The sequence below is a fragment of the Pyrgilauda ruficollis genome, unplaced genomic scaffold (assembly GCF_017590135.1).
Source record: "Pyrgilauda ruficollis isolate IOZ18807 unplaced genomic scaffold, ASM1759013v1 scaffold47, whole genome shotgun sequence".
In the NCBI taxonomy this organism is placed as follows: Eukaryota; Metazoa; Chordata; class Aves; order Passeriformes; family Passeridae; genus Pyrgilauda; species Pyrgilauda ruficollis.
In genome coordinates, this window is record NW_024526266.1 from 5076587 (window position 1) to 5093895 (window position 17309).

Here is a 17309-nt window from a genome sequence, read left to right on the forward strand (position 1 = left end):
CACACTCGTTACACAAAAATCCCTCCTTCCCTTTGCATTAGGAGAGCTAATGGGTCAATGAGCACAAAAGACAATAGAAAGGAACTGAGAGAATGGATCCAGTCATCCTTAAATTGCATGGAAATATTCCCACAAAACGCAGTAGAAAAAGGAATTGCAGCAATATCATCAGCATCACCTCTCTGCATATAAACAAGAGCCATGTTTGCAGCTCTTCCAACCAGAATAAAGTCCTTGGTCAACTGTCTCCTCTCAGAGCCCAGAGATCAGTTATTACCAGGTGACCCACTCAGCCCCTTACCAGCTTATTCAGCTTTAGTACTACACTCATAAAAAGCAGGAGAGGGTTTCCAGGGCATCTAGTCATTTGGGACTGAGAGGAGCAAACCTGCCTGCGTGTTAAAGAAACCTTCCAAGTCCACAGTTCTGTTATGAATTCAGTGACTTGGATCATCACAAGCTGAATATATAAATCAGGGAATAAAAAAAAAATCATACACAATCTTGCTGCATCGCTGCTCTGCTCAGGACAGACACCTCACACACTGCTAACGAGGGCAGACTGTCTGCCAAAAAGTCATCTTATTCAGGAAAAGGCCATCCGTGCTTCCTCAACTGACAACAGACACCTCAGGTATAAAATCTGCTAAGTTGGTCCTTAGAAAAGTCTAGCACAGACATCTGCAGTGAACCACCTGGAGAAACTGGGGGTTATTTCCAGCACAATTATGCATTCAAAATTTCTGACAATATCACTTAGGCACACACTGTTATAAATGAGATTTTACAGGTGCTTGCTAAGTGAACTTTTCTTCTTGGCTCCATGATATTCCATGTGACACAAACCACGGTTTAACCTTTCCAGCTTTTCTTTTCAGAAGTGCACACTGTGCTTTCCTTGAGCACCATAAAATCCCTGCTGGTGTTCCTGCATACTCCATTTAATTCATAACACTAGCAACCCCAGCCATGGCACACAGGGCAGGCTGGCAGGACACACAGACACTCCAAGTACTGACCTGGCCCTCTGACGTTGACATCCAGAACATCCACTTCTTGATCGGCCTGAGGGGGTGTGAGCGCCAGGGAGGTGCTGCCGCAGACGTCCGCTGCCTCCAGGTGCTGCTGCGTCCACTGGCGCTGGTCAATCTGCTCGTCCCCTTCTGGCAGCAGGGCCTGGTCCTCAGCCTGAGCACAGCACACAAGCAGCTGCTTCAAAACACCCAGCAAGTGGCCAAAGACACTCAAAAGTTCTTGGGGTGTTCTTAGTTTAGGTGGGGTTTGGGTGGGGATTTTTGTTGCGGTTTGGTTTTCTCTTTGCTTTCTTGTTGTTTTAGGGGGGGTTTGTTTTCTTTTAAGCTAATGGTGGTCTGCATTTACTTCTGCCTGGCATTCTCAGCTTTCATACTCTCACCATACATTGTCAGGCCTGAACTGCAAGACATGACATTAACCTTCTTGTCCCTTTTGCTGCTGTGGGGAGGGGACACTGAAAGAGGAGGTACTGGCTTTCTCTGCTTTCTCCAGCAGCCTGTGGTGGCAGTGCTAGCCTGAGGATTTGCTCCTCAGATACTATTAATAATATATTACCAATCCCTAGGCCAAGGAAGGTTTTGAGCAAGGGAAGGTAACGCAGATGCTTGTCTCACCAGCAGTTTCAGATGGTGTTTAAGTCTTGGAGCTCCTTACCTTAGCTCTCTTTGGCTGAGGTCCACCATCACCTGCCCAGTGCTCTGTCGTCCCAGGGTCGGCCAGGTTACCCTCTGGTATCTGGACTGACAGATTTCTGACAAACAAGGAGAAGATATCACTTTGCAGCAAGCACTGAGCAAGTGCTACTGCTGCTACTTACACTACCCTGCAGAGACTAACAAAGGAATGCTTGTAAGTTTGGTAGCTTGCAAACAGAGGAACCAAGAAATCACAAATTTCAGGCAGTCAATAATGGCATTAAATGCACTTAGAATTGCAAAGTAGTTTAATTCAGTGGAAAGCCAAAACTGCATAAAACTTTTGAAACTTGCCATTACTTCTGAGTCACATTTTTGATGCATGGAGCTAGAGGTATTAGAAGCTTGTTGTCATCTATCAACCTAAAAACATCTCACCTATTCCAGGAGAAAATTAGGCAAACAGTGCCCGGCTGCTGATCTATACTGCTCAGTGTCAGAAAACCAAACAAAGCCAGGAGATCAGATTCCTTGCTGGCATTTTATACATTATAGTTAATTAAAATTCTTCTGTCCAAACCAGATGTTTTTAAATTTAGAGGAATAGCCTAAGAAGTTCTAGTTTAAAAGGAAGCTTTTTCTAAGGAGTTAAGTGCCTTTGATGAAACATATTTCAGCCGTATGCTCAAAATCCTCAAGCCACTAATAAACAGAGTGTCAGTGGTCTAAATGCAAACTCACTTGAGTCCAACAGCGTCCTCCCCAACGGGCTCTCTGCGTTTGTGGTTGCTGGGATCCCTGCGCAGGATGAAGCCCTCTGGGAGCCACAGGGAGCCGTGCTTGCGCTTGCGCTTGGCCATCATCACCCCCAGGAGAAGGATCAGCAGGATGATCAAAGCTGCCACAGCAAGCAGGTAAAGCAGCTGGGTCTTTGGTGGTAACAAGGGCTCACCTAAAAATTCCAGATAAAACACAGTGTGATTAACAAAGTGGAGACAACAACCTTCAACCTACAGACTCTCTTTCCTCAGCACAGTCCTTCCCACAGGGAGCATATTGTCTCTAGAGAGTTTAGGCTCCACTGAAACTGCTGTACATATCACTTCTTTTTTACTTCCTTTGGTCTGGTTTCTCAATGTATTTTTCAGAGTACGTGGCTGCTGAACCAAGGATCTTGCTCCTTCCTCCAGCCACGCTCACTCAACATTGAGAGAACAGATCTACATGAAGATACAAGCACGACCCAACTAGGAAAAGCAACAATGCCAACCTAGAACAGGTTTGCAGCTGAGCCTCAGACTGAGGGAGATGGAGCAGAAATCAAAGAGATTACATATTGCCAGAGGAGAAAACATCTAGTAGACTGGACTGAGGAATGCCTCCCAGCCTTTCTCTCTAAAATAGCACCTTTTCCATTGAATTCATGGCTTAAAGCACACGGTTTTAGTGTGGAGATCACCACTGCAGTGCTGTAGCATGAGAGATTACTGATTCTACAAGTATTAAAAGTGACTGGGCTCTAAATTAAATGTCCTGCCTTACTAACCAGATGTCCCCTCTGTGCACTTTGCACAAACATACCCCTATAACTGGGATCAAACAAGTTACCTGCCAGAAACCATACTGAACAGTGAGACACAAGAGGATGATGATCAATAATCTGAGTATTTTGCAAGCTCAGGTTCAATAACTGCCTCCCTCAATAAGCAATTTTTCCTCTCCAATTACTCACTTTGGACAGACACAAAAGGATAGGGCAGCATGCCCTTGATGGCCTGAGCAGCTAAGAGAGCTGCAGCAGCTTCTGTGTTGTGAAAGCATTGCTCCGAGTCCTCTGCACACTGGCGGTTGTCGATCTCCAGGAACACCTTGGTGCTGCAGAGACACAGTAAGAGGGCACAGCAGTCAGTGACAGAAACTTATGCCAAAGCCGTAGGTTAAACTGCAGCAGCGTTCTACGTGAATCTTCCTACCCCAATGCTGAACTGGGCAGCTGCAATAGTGTTGCATTTTCCCATTTAAAAAACAGCCTACGGCCCTAGAAAGTCTAGAAACACAGCTACAAGCACAACAAGGCCAGAGGGAGACAGAGGGATCCGCTCACCCAATGACCTCCTGCTCCAGCTCTCTGTGCTTGCGAACCACCACGAGCGACCGACGGCTCCGCGCTGCCGATTTCTCCCCGTAGTACGGGAACACCATGGGGTTTCCCTGGGAGTCCAGCTTAATCCTCAGATTGGTGTGCAGGAGCGTCCCCAGGGTGCGCAGGAAGCTGCGGACGTCCTCCAGCAGCTCGTCAGGGGGCATCAGGACCACGATGATCAGGGTGCCCTCTGCCAGCTTCTCGGCCTTGTCGCCGGCGCAGTCCAGGCCGTCCCAGCCGCACTCCTCGCTGTTGCAGCCCTGGTCGCAGCGCCCGTCCGCGTAGTGATCCGCACAGTACTTGTCATACCTGCAGCAGGGAGAGGCTCAGGGGCAGCACACGGCACTGATGTGCTCTGCACAGCACATCTGCGCTTTAGGGGCCCGGGTCGTACACTCTTCAGCATCATTGGAGGTAAAACGACACTCATCATCAGGGTAGCAGGAGAAGAAATACAACCCAGCTTTATCCTGTAAGCTTGCAGCCTGAGAGGGTGAAAATAGGAAGCACAGCACACCCCAAGAACCTGTTATCTAATTCTGGTAACAGTATGAGAGAACTGCTTATTCTGTTTACTAAGATGTCTAACACCTCCTGCCTCACTGAGGGAGAATCCGCACTGCAAAGCTGTAGCATTTGTCAAAAATAACTGAAGAGAAAGCGCCACTACAAACAAGCCAGAAAACACGTTCAGAGGCAGCAAACACAGCTGGGATTAAAATACAGGTATTGCTGGTATGGAACAAAATTCAGGATAGCAGGCAGCACACTTAAAACCTAGTACAAGGCAAAATGCCTTCTGTTTACATTTCCAGGGAAAGCAGGGCACATCCATCAAGCAGGTTAATGCATTAGCATTGTTCAGGTTATAAACTCAGTGCACAGTACACAAATTCGAAAAATAGACGAGAAGTACACAAAGCAGCAGAAACTGCTGGATGCCAAGCTTTCAGCAAGGACAGCAAGAGAAACAATGGGAGAGAAGGGAGCAACAGGCAGGAGCTATGTTAGTCACACAGAGAAAATGTTCTCAGCGTCGAGCCTTACTTGCATGTCCTGCTATTTTGCTGACACTCAAAGTTGTCAAACAGGCACTCGGGCGTGTTGCAGAACTCGTCACACTGTCCATTGAAAAGCATCCAGCAGGGCAGGGAGGAGGAGCAGTTGGCCCAAGGATCCTCCACAGTAAGGGAGCAGTCGCCTCCATCCCACTGGCACGCATGGGTGTTACAGTCTTCATCACAATAGCCATCCCTGGCTTTTTCTGCACACTGGGAATCCAGGCATCTTCGGGGCTCCGGGCTGAAAGTCACAGGCTGCTCACAGTGGCTGCCCTGGGTGTGAACAGGGCACTGGCAGTAATAGTAAGGAGGCTGAGAATGAGGGTGGCAGCTGCCCCCATTCTGGCAGGGGGCACTGGCACAGCCTGGGTGTGTCTGGCATTCCTCTCCCACAGACAGCTTGGGGCAATAGCACCGTGGACCAGAAGACGTTTGGATGCACTGCTCCCCCTTCTTGCATTTCACTTGTCCACAGGTACTGTGGCTGTTGAACTCGCATTTTGCTCCAGAATAACCCTGTGGGGTGGAAAAAAAGGGAAAACAACCAGTGTCACAAACCTATTCTTCAGCACTCTAAGGGCTGGAGGCAGGGTGTCATGTGCAAATCCTTTCTCCCCTGTAACTCCTCTAGCCTCACTGCAGGAGCCATGACTTTCTGGACCTAATCTCATGGATAAACTAGGAAATCACAAGACTCTGTTACATTTTGAAAACAGCCTAGAAGAGCCACAAACAAGGGGAAGCTTGCAGCAAGCACAGAAAACACAGGACTGCAAAAAAAAGTTAATTTAAATGAGCTAATGTAATTTAATGGTAGATTTCAGACAAAAAAGCCAGCTGTGATACTTGAAGACTATACTTGTTTGGGGTAGCAACAGGCAGCATCACTCTCCTGGGGCAGCTGGAAGCCCTGGGTTTCACTGCTGAGCAGATGAACTAAGGGATGTGGGTAAAGAGTGTCCAGTGCTCACCTGCAGCAAGCAGTGAGAGCCTGGCAGAGGACCCTGGAGCTGGGGCAGGCAGGGCGGTGTGGGCATGGGGTGCTTACCGGGGGGCACTGGCAGATGAAGCCATCGGGCATGTTGCTGGCCACAGCGCAGGTGCCGCCGTTCTGGCACGGCTTGCGGGGACACACGTCGATGACACTCTCACAGTGACGGCCTGGCACGAGCACAGCGAGAGAGAGCAGAGAAATGGGTGTGTGATCATCCAAAAGCCATCACCACACAGAACACTCCTGCCAATAACCAGCGAGCTGAGCGCTCTTTTAGGAGGGAGCATCCCTTTGGATAAGGTGTGGTCTCCATGTGGCTGCCTAGGCAGTAAAGAGGGAGGCACAGCCCCAGAATCTACAAGGTGCATTTGGAGACAGCTGACCGTGCCTGCCTCCTCAAAAACACACACAACACGGCACAGAGACAGAGTGTGCTGCTGTCATCCCCAGGTCAGCCAGGCACAGAGGATGAAAGTGATGTACCACACCAGTTTGGGGGTTCCTAAGACTTCTTTACTTTTTGGGAGCTGCTCAGTGAGTCCAATGGCAACTCACACGGTAACATGAATGAACAACCCTCAGGACCAGCTGTACCCCAAGTGAACAGGAGAACCAAACAGAGTCTCCTCAGGCTGATCAGCCAGAGATCTTACTGCACTGACCAGCTTTGCAGCAGCTCCCAGAGTCAAGCTGACACCAAACTTCTAAAAGTTGGGCATGATTTAAGCATGACTTGGACCCCCTAGGAAAACATTAATAGAAGTCTCCAGACATGTGCAGCCAAGACTTTGCAGACAGGGCAGGATGGCCCACAGAGTTCTGGCATCCCACCAGTCACAGACCACAGCAAAGCCACCCCGTCCCCTCCCAGGCAGAAGGGTCAGTGGGGAATGTGCAGAAGACAGACAGCTAGAGGAGGAAGCATGTTCCCCCTTTGTGCCTAACATTTCCAGACAGACTTCATGTCTGAGACACAGCAGCTCTCCCTGCTCCTCCTGGGGTGCAGCAGGCCTGCACTTCCCACAGCACAAGATCCAGCAACCCTTCCAGGAGGGTCAGAAGCCACATGAGGCATAATTCATAAAAGCAACCTTAACAGACAGGCTTAAAATAAACCCATCTGGTGGCCTGCACCAGTGTCCCACCAGCTCCACTTCCCTCATACATCACTCATTCAGGAACTTCTTTTGGCAGGATAAGTAATGCATTCAAAAGCTAATACATGAATTCTTTGAACATATATCTTTGTGATTTCTTTGCATCTGAAACTCACAAATTTAGTGGAAAATCATTGCATCTTTAAAGAGTAAAAACTGCTGGTAAAGCATGCAGGAAAGGTGACTGGTAAGCAGGGAAAGTGAAAGGTTTTAATGGAGGAAAACTGAATGCATAAGAAGTTAAACTGACATGGAAAATGGAAAGCTGAAAGTTAAGACACATCTGGAGACTATTAGACCAAACTTAAGCCCAGTGGGAGGCAGAAAGCAGAATAGCAGTAATACTAACAAAGAGGAGGTCTAGGGAGAGTGAGACATAAGTCTGCACAGTATGAAATTCTTGCAAAGTTGTGATTCAAAGTCGGATTGTGGAAGGATCACCAAGCTAGAAATGTACAGCCTGTTTATGCATAGAATACTCCATCCTGACCACATCACCAATGCAAGGAGGAAAGGCAGCGAGGAGTAGAAAAGGAGGCCAAAAGCTAATTATGATACCATGACATTGATTTATAGAGAAAATGCACATGGCTGCTTTGCAAAAGAAGTCGTCACAGATAAGCTGACACATGAACTGTTACACTTTCAATATTAGAAATGTGAAATTATGAAGGCAAGAAAGGTACCACAAGGAAAGAGAAGTCCTGGAAGCCAAGCGTCTCAGGAGATTCCTTCATCTGACACTGCTCTGGAAGCCAAATTTCTTAGAAGTTTTAAAAGAAAGACCAGTTTAAAATTTGAAACACATTGCAGGGAAACAATCAGAAATCGTGAAGAGAAGTGGGTAGATAACAGCACTGCCAGGAAGGGACAGAACCACCATTTCTCAAGATAGCGCCATGACATCAGAAGCACGTTTCTGACTACTCACCAGTGAAAGCACTGCGGCAGATGCACCTGTAATCATTTGTCAGCTGGACACAGTCCAGGCTCCCTCGGGGGTTGCAGGGGTTGGAGAGGCACTCGTTGATGTCGCCCTCGCAGCGCTCTCCTGCGAAGCCCTGGGGACAGAGGCAGCTGTAGCCCCCGATCTGGTCAATGCACTGCCCCCCATTGAAGCAGCGCGGAGCTCCCGACTCCGACACGCAGTCATCCACGTTCTCCTCACAGAGGCGGCCTGCAAGGCAGGAGGGACAGCTTGGGGACACAGTGTCGTGGCTGCCTTTCCTACGATGCCTTAAGCTTGAGCTTTCGTATTTTCCAGATTCTGTGCTACATTAGTTTATAGCTCTGAATTTCATATAAAGTGTTGGCAGGTTCTCCCCACAGCTCAGTCACACAAACCAATCCTTTTCCAGCCCCAGAACCAAGGACACCGCTGCAGCTTCAGACCCAAAAAGTGCAAACAGCAGGGAATGGAGGAGAGCAGACTGGGAGGGTGGGACTGCATCACCTGGAGCTGGAACTGGACAATGAACCCAATATGGAAATGGAACAAAACTTATAAAAGTGTGAGAACTCATGACCCAGGGTCCACCTTGGGTGGAGTCACAGCTCTTGTACTGCCCAAGGTGCATCCTCTGAAGGCCTTTAATAAACCCCTACTTTCTTCCTTTAGCTCTGCCCAGCCTCTGTTCCAGGGAGCCTCTTCAGGCATCACTTACACTGCCCATCAAGTTTTAAGGCCATGTCACACACAGTCCCTGAAATAAGCAGGTAAAGATCCCAGTTTAACACATTACACACTCTCTGCAGACAGCCAGCTTCAGAGCAAGCTTAGGGTACACGTGTTTTACATCCAGGCTGTCCTCAGTGCTAGGCTCTCCTGGTATTTGGCAGCTTTCATACTTGACTTAATTTAAGGGCATAATTAAAAACACAAAACCAAACCAAGCCCAAAAAGGATGCACTTGATTTAGCCCAGAGACTGAGCAGAGCCTGGGAGCCCCATGCTGGCCTTGACAGGCCACAAGCTGCCACCAGGCTACCCTGGAACTGGGCAAAGAGCACTAAAACAAGCAACAGCACACCAACAAGAAAAGCAGCTGTGATAAAACACTGATTCCTCCAGTCTGGCTTCTGGGACTTACAGCAAACCCCCATTAGCAGCCAGGAAGGGCAATTTCTTCTCCTCCCTGTGGGATTTCCTTTCAAGGGACAAGGTCTGGTGCTGGTTCTGCTTTCACTGCACAAGGGCAGAGAGGGGAAGCTGGGCAAGTTTATTGCTGTTGCTCCACCCACAGCAAGTAAAATCCTTCACCTAAATATGGTGGATGCTTATACTGGCATCAATAAAGTACTAATTACAAACTGGGCCAGGGACAAAAGCTAAGTTTTACTATCCTAAATAACTGTAGCAAATCTCCTCCAATTCCCTTCATTTACAAAAAAACAAACAAACAAAAAACAAAACAAAAAAAAAAAACACACCAAAAACCAAACAAAAAGACCAAAAAACCCAACAAAACTGTCACATTTAGAAAGTAATTAATCTCAACAAAGAAAGACTGAAGGATTAAAAGCAGTACACTCAGAACCTCTCAGAGGATGGTGGGGGATTTAGTGGAATACAGAAATTCTGGCAATGCAGGTACTGGTACCTAAATACACTCTTGGATGTAGAGATCTAAAAAGCAGGTTCATTTCTGCTTTTGTTTTATTGCACTTTTTTGCCCTATTTTTTTAATAATTGAAGAATATTATTAAGACCAATACATGAAGAATTGGTAGTGCAACGATTTACAATGAAACAAACCCTTATCCAGAGTGGGGAGATGTGCTGAGAGCCACACTGAAGTGGATGCACTGGTGATATGCATGGGCAAGAGGCAAATATATTATTTTATAATTGCACTTTAATTTGCTTTATGAAACAAGAATTTAGTTCTATCTGACATCTGAAGATTTTGCCAACACTGAGGTGACACACTTCAGAGAGAAGTTCAGAGCAATGTAAAATTTTTAATTTGAGAAATAAGCTCAATAAAGAACATAAAGTGAGAAAGCATTTACTGATGAGTTAAAATACTAAATTCTGAATATTTTCAAAGATAGAAGCCAGGTTCATAGGTAAGATATAAAAGGGAAGGCTATGTTTTAAGAAACCTGACAATAAACAGGCTGTGGAATCATGCTTACTGAAAACTACTGATATAAACTATATGCTGAAATAATTTAGGGTAGCCTAGAGTCACTCAACTCCTTTTCCACAAAAGACTCCAGAACAGAGGACAATAAAGGGGAAAATTTAGGCAAGTGGAGGACATTGGAAGCAAGAACTAAGAAAGTTTCCTACTTATTTCATAGCACCTTAGCCAAAAAGAAACCTTGGATTTACTGTTTCAAAACAAATAGGTTTGAGAGAGACCTTAACAGCAATCTCATGCATCCACATTGCCAAAGATGGCTCACACATTCCCAAGGGACACTGCCACGACCTATTCCTTTAAAAGAAAAAAAATTAAAAGGAAGGGAAAAAACCAGCATTTATTTTTAAAGAGAAAATATGTATCCCATGGGACCCAGTGTACTTTGGGAACATTCTTCAAAGAACGGAATGCATTCCCTTTAAACTGTGTCTCGTGAAACCAGCAGTCAGAGAGGAAAATTTCCCCTTGTAACATTCACTTCATTGCTGAGCTTCCTACCCCGAGTTCCTGGTGGGCAGGAGCACTTGAAGTGATTGACCAGGTCGATGCAGGTTCCTCCGTTCTGGCAGGGCTGGAACTGGCACTCATCCACCTCGTACTCGCAGTTGACACCCTGGTATCCAGCCACACACTGCCGGCACAGAAAAAAGTGTCAGCAGTCTTAGCAGACATCTCAGAGAGCTAACAGCGACACAGGAGCCCTCGGTGGGGCAGATTAGGACTGCCTTTGTAGCTGAACAACTGCAAGTGACTGCAAGAGCTGCACAGCCAGCAGCTTAAGCACACAGCTCACCATGTGACACGTAACAGGGCGCTGCAAATTTGAATTCAAGTGATTAGATTGCTGCCAAACACAACAGATCAAATCCTGATACCCTCCAGCACCGAAACTGGCTTAGTAGTTTTTGGCTTAAGGTTTACATAGAACTCATCCTTTCCCCTCTGGACATGGGCTTCCAAGGTGTTCTCCCATTCCAAAAAGCTTAGAGAGGTTGATAGACAACAGTCTCATGGCCTACACTGCTCTCTGTATCAGCATTAGGAAACAGAAAGCAGTGGAAAGCATTTCCTACCCTGGGAGGCAAGGGATACTTTGCCCAACCAACAGGGAAAATATAATATTCCTTTAATACATTTTACAAATATTTTAATATAAACCACACCTCAGGCAAAAAGCCTTTCCAGATAAGAACCCCCTCTCCAATGACACAAAGAGTTCAAATCTCATCAACCACAGCTCCTTCCAACCATACCTCTTAATTCATTAAAAACCTCTCAGGAGCACTGTTTTTACTACAGCCAAATTAAAAATTCCTTCCAGGTGCAGGCTGCTTTTATCCCCTATTTGAAGGTACTTTAGCACTTGCAGGTGTTTCTGACTGCTTCTGATGCCTTTGTTTCAGTGTGCCCTCAGCATTCACCCCTGCTCCCGGCAAAGCCCAGCTCACCTCGCACTGGTACCCGCCCAGGTGGTCCCGGCAGGTGGCTCCGTTCTGGCAGGGGCTGGAGTCACACTCGTCCAGCTGCACCTCGCAGTAGCTGCCCGTGTAGCCCACCTGGCACTGGCAGTGGTGGGTGTTGCCCACGTTGAGGCAGTGACCAGAGTGCTGGCACAGCTGGTCCACGGGGACTCCTGAAGCAGAGTTAAATCAAGTGAGCAAACACGCTTGCTGCCAGTGCTGGCAGCTCAGACAGGAATGGATATGGGTAGGCCCAACAAATTGAACAGTTGCAACTTTAAAACTGAAGAGTTACTCCTTAAATTACAGTGGATCAGAACCAAAACAGGCTTACAAACAAAGTCCTGTTCTGTCCTCTTTGGACCGCTGGATTCAACAGTGGCATGAAGTATTTGTACTGCTGTTACTTTAGCACTGGCTGGTGAATACGTATCTGAAGTATTACTGCTGCTCTACAAAGGTTCAGTGCTTGTACCTAGAATGTCCCCAAAAAGTACGGGAGCTTGACACCTTTCTTTGACACAGAATCTGCTTGTCTGCATTTCCTGGACAAAAGTGGCATGACAGTGTCCATCTGCCTGGGCTACAAGCCATATTGCCAGACAAAATTCACTTAAAAACCAAATCTTTTACATATACATCATCTGAAGTAGAAAATTACTACTTTGAGGGGCCATGGTATAACCTATAAGGCTGAATAGTCTACTCAGTAATCAGTATTCTCTGCAAAAATACTTATCATTAGTTCCAAGATGCCTTTCTTGAAGGGCATGGCCTTAACCCCTGGCCTGCCTGGGTATTAGCAGAAACCTGGTGTTTAGCATGAAGAGCAGATGTATTTTCCAAAAAGGCAGTCCATGTAAAACAGTACTACTGAAACTGAGACCCCATGAAATATTTAATTTTTCCTTTCTGCCATTTTTGTAATGGGGAGAACCAAGGAAGTCTTGACTCATTGCAGAGAGTATTTTTACTTGAGAAGCGACCACCTAGAGGCAAAGCTCTGTGGGCTGTGCACAGGTGCAGGGGGGAAGGAGACGCCTGGGCCCAGAGATGCTGAAGCTCAGAGGATGCAGATTTACCTCTCTGTGAAGCTGCCACCTGGCACGAGACGTTGGGCACGTCGCAGTAGGCGCCGGTCCAGCCGGGCGGGCACACGCAGCGCGTCTGGGCCAGAGTCTGCACACACGTGCCCTTGTTCTTACAGGGAGACTTGCTGCACAGATCCACGAGAGACTGCAGGGCAAACAACCCACGTGAAACATGGCAAATGCAGGACAAACAGCACTCAGAGAGCAAGCTCAAGATGCAAGGAAAGGGAGCTCTGCAATAGAGGCTCCGCATGGCACTGGAAAGAGCAGGACAGTCCTTCCCAAGCCAAGCCAGGTACTGTACTGACAGTCTCATGTGCCTGGGAGAGTGCAAGTGAATAGAGGAATAAACCCCAGATGGCAGCATTATTTCAAAATCCTCACACCTCACCATCAAGTTGGATCTTTTACTGGCTCAGTTTGAGAAAATAGGGTTTTGTCTCAGTTCCATGGTAGCAGGAGGCTTCCAGCTATTCTCCCTAACTCCCCCCATCTTCACTGCTTTCTGAGGATGACAGATGTGTTCCACATTTTGATCCATACTTTTCCTTTCTATCATTAGCTCACCATACCTCCTTCTGGCCCCACTTGCTGCACTCTGACTTTTTGTGTCTTCCAAGATTCAACTGAAACCCCACAACAGTTTTATGAACTGAAGATGTAGCAAAGTATATTGCTTTTCTTGATTTCTCATACAGAAACAAAGAGTCTAAAACTCAGGAAATCACCATATGTAAGTGAAGACCCAAAATAACTGTCTGATGTAATATAAACCGGCCACTAACCCTAATTTCCTTTTTAAGCATTTCATCTTCAAATTAATACAGCTACTTGATTGATTTCAAGCTGACTTGAGGAAGGGTGAGGTTTTTAAAGTGAGTAGCACCAAATTTTGGCTGTAAAATGCAATTTCAATTGAAGAAAGTTCTGCTTTTCAGATGCAAACTGTCTCTTCACAAAGATTAAAGTAAAAAAAAAAAAAATCTGTGCTTTCACAGGCAACCAAAAGGAAACTTGGAATTAAGTTTTATCACATGTAGTTGAGCGTGAAGAAGAAAAAACACCGAGCCTCTTGCTTGTGCATTTGTAATGAGTAGCTGACTGTTTTACATGCAAATTCTAAAACTTATGAATCATTGTCTGATTTTGTCCTGCTTATTTAGCTTTGCTAATTAGGTCAAGCCAGTTTACCACTAAGACAAGAACTACAGTGTAGCTGTAATCTATAAATCTCCCCAGTACAGCTTTGAGTACTACTTATCTAAATTTAGAAAGTTCTGGTTCCTTGTATAAAATGGGTAATACATTACAATCAAGCTTCTCTGAACATAAAGCAGACTTTCTGAGAATCCACAGCATTTAATTTGGGGAAAGGAACATTAATCCTTTTCTGAAGTAAAAACAAAGCAAACATAACAGAAGAGGAACTACTGAACTTCACAGTACTTCACGATCCCTCTCAATGCTAATTCTCCCAATGAGGTTTAAGTGGTGTGCCCAGAATGCATAATGAGGGTAGCAGAGGGGCTGCTTTTTTTCTATCACTTCATTACTTTGCATTCACTTCCTCCATTAGCAATACCTAGAAGCAGACCTGACAATTTAATGTCTAGCAACATACTTCTGAAAAAGCACCTCCCCCACTGCCACTAAAATGCTTCTTTCCAACATTCACTGCTTTACAAAGACATGCTGGCACGAAAGAGAGCTGCAAAATTCTTACAAAATTGTAGTGTTTTCCAGCAATTTATAAAAATTCACCATTTTTTTTTTTTAAATGGCAGCACTCAGGACTGCTGGTAAAGGAAGCCAATACAGAGTTTACCATTCCAAAAACAAAAATAGCCTCAAATCATTCTTGCTGTTTTGATAAGAACAGAATAAAAAATAATTCAGATTTGAAAAACATCATTCTGTTTCCACTGTGCCATGCCAAGTTAGAGTTTTTAATAGGCACTAGTCAGTCATTTACAGCATACAGGGTTTGCAGCTCCTGTGGAAAACTGGAAACTGCCTGAACTTCAGTGTGCAAGTAAGGCTGGAGATTTTTATTGAGGTTGTGAATAGGCACGTCATTTACTGCCCCAAAACATTTTCTTACTTTTCATGAAAAAAAAATTTACAATCAACCCTGATTAAAATTTACCTCCCTGTAAGAAATGAACCAGTTAAATCTAAATCCTGCTGGTATTCTGTTTTTGCTTTGTGCTTGTTTGCTGGTTTGTTTAGTTGTTTTTTTGGTTTTTTTTAAAATACAGGACTGCCTTCAATCAGGACAATTTTATGCTTGGAATGAAATGGAGCCTTTTTCCAGGGTAACAGCTGGTTTTCATTTAAAAAAACTAATCTAGAAAGTTCCAGTGGCACCTGTTCTCATAAATAACCACTTTTCTCCTCCTTGCAAACAGACAGGGAGGTCTAGACCTAGATGATCTTTAAGGTTTCTTCCAGCCCATTCTACGATTTCCAGTTTTGAACAACCAGCCCTCACCAGGACTGAAGGAACAAGAGCTCAGCCACCTCACAGCTCTCCAGTGTCACCTCTGCTGCTGGACAGCTGCAACAACAATGCCACAAGAAGTCACCCACCTTGCAGTTCTTGCCAGTGTAGCCCAAGGGACAGATACACCTGTACGTGCCCAGGCTGTCCACACAGGTGCCCCTGTTGAGGCAGGGATGGGAGTCACACTCGTTGATTTCGGTCAGGCAGAAGGGGCCCGTGAACCCCAGCGGGCACTGGCAGGTGAAGGAATTGATTCCATCCACACAAGTGCCTCCATTGAAACAGGAGCTGCAAGGGAGGAGGAAGAAAGGTAAGCTGAGACAAAATGCAATTAGCTCACAGACAAAAAGGAACATAAACATGAATGAAATAAGGGAGAAAAGCAGATAACAGGATCTTTTGATCGCTGCTAACTTCTGGCTGAAGAAGCATCAAGCAGAAAACAGCAATCCTAGGGAATTCCAGTTCACTTTTACCTCAGCAGACCAAGAAAGTAAAGCAGGGTTTTAATGAGTCATTAGTGATGGATGAGACTAATTTAATGAAATCTTCCCAGCTTCAATGTGACCACAAACACGACCTCGTGTGGCTTGCTCAAACTGATACATTTTATTACAAATTACAGTTGTATTACAAATTATGAGAAACAAAACAATTTGCCTTTTTTAAAAATCTTCAAAGGAATCAGGGATATGGTTTCTCAAGGAAAACGTTCATACAACATGCAAAATACAAGCATGTTCTTCACTGAAACTATGTGAATGTATTGGTATTGCTAAATCCCTTCCTTCTCTTCTCATGAGAATCTTAAATCCTGATTTGTAAAACTACTCATACATGCCCTGGCAGAATTCAGATCAAAGGAATTATCCCCCTCCCCCCAAATCTTCTGATCATATGAAATTCTGCCAGATTAGGTGTCCTAGGGAGAAGGGACTGGGAAAGTTTGGGGAATTGACTCATGCAAAATTGACTCAGTTTTCCTTGTAAAGGAACTCCTGCTCCTCTGAGACTAATGCTAGATCAGACCTGAGATAATCAGTTTGATAAAGTACACAAACCAAATTCATGCCTGCTATCTGCTTTGTGCCCTGTCAAAGGGTATTTCCACGAGAGGAGCCCCTGACTCACCTCCCTGAACTCCCAGTGCAGGGAAGCAAGTGTTAAATATTGAAATTCCAACTGCGATGACGGTAGAGATGCCAGCATTAACCTACTTATCAAACACTGAACTGCTCATCAGAGAAGTTCCTCTGTCTTGGGGGCTGAATTCTGTTTTAGAGGGAGAGCAAACTGCTGTTTCCACTCATAGCAAAGCAGGGGAGACAGAGGAACTGCCAATCACCTGGTGTGCTTCACTGCAACCAGGTACCAAAAGGAGAGGGCACTCTCCCACAGGCAGCTTCTCACACAACACACGGAAGAATCATTTGACCCAAATTCAAATTAGCCAACCACCACAGTGCTCTTAAGCACAGCTCGGTAATTTTGGTTGAGAAGGTGTGACTGGTTTAGCTTGGCAGAGCGTTGAAAATTGCTACATCCTTAATTCATACCTGCAAGACTGGTTCCTGTCCTGACTGATAACAAAAACAAAAACAGGATGAACCTCAAGGAAGAGCCAGGAGTTCTGCTAAAACACCCAGCATACTCCACTCGATTCAACAACTGTTGTGCAAATGAAACACACCCTCATCGGTGACACAATCCTGCTCTTAAGAAAAAGATATTAAAATACCTCCTCCTCCTCAAACGCAATTTTATGAAAGGCAGGAAAGATCTTTTCTATTTGTGCAGAAAATACTTGAGAAAACCAAGAGTTTTGCATGATTTGTCTCTGGTAACTAGACTAGAACAGAGTACTTCTAATTATTTTTAACCACTGCAAGTTTTAAAGAAATTGCTAGAATTTTTTCCCATTTGAGAATCTGAAGTCACATCAATCCGAACAAAGCTTAAAATAAATATGCAGGCAGATGATGGAATCACATGTTTAACTCTCAAAGAGCTCTTAAAACTACCACATGAACCATTTCTATGAGGACCAGCTGTTGAGCATTTTAACTCAGTTCCATATCACC

At 45.4% G+C, this 17309-nt stretch overlaps 1 protein-coding gene across 1 annotated transcript in view; it reads right to left on the reverse strand.

The window, feature by feature from the left end:
* NOTCH2 (notch receptor 2) overlaps positions 1–17309 on the reverse strand; it is an 81706-nt gene that overhangs the window by 8898 nt on the left and 55499 nt on the right. Inside the window, exons 18-29 of the mRNA XM_041478871.1 lie at positions 15315–15516; positions 12717–12870; positions 11623–11807; positions 10673–10805; positions 7957–8202; positions 5923–6035; positions 4861–5390; positions 3775–4122; positions 3403–3545; positions 2412–2622; positions 1690–1786; positions 1020–1188 (exon numbers count right to left, since the gene is read on the reverse strand). Of these exons, the coding sequence (XP_041334805.1) occupies positions 1020–1188; positions 1690–1786; positions 2412–2622; positions 3403–3545; positions 3775–4122; positions 4861–5390; positions 5923–6035; positions 7957–8202; positions 10673–10805; positions 11623–11807; positions 12717–12870; positions 15315–15516 (2531 nt within the window). The remainder of the gene's footprint in view (positions 1–1019; positions 1189–1689; positions 1787–2411; positions 2623–3402; positions 3546–3774; positions 4123–4860; positions 5391–5922; positions 6036–7956; positions 8203–10672; positions 10806–11622; positions 11808–12716; positions 12871–15314; positions 15517–17309) is intronic.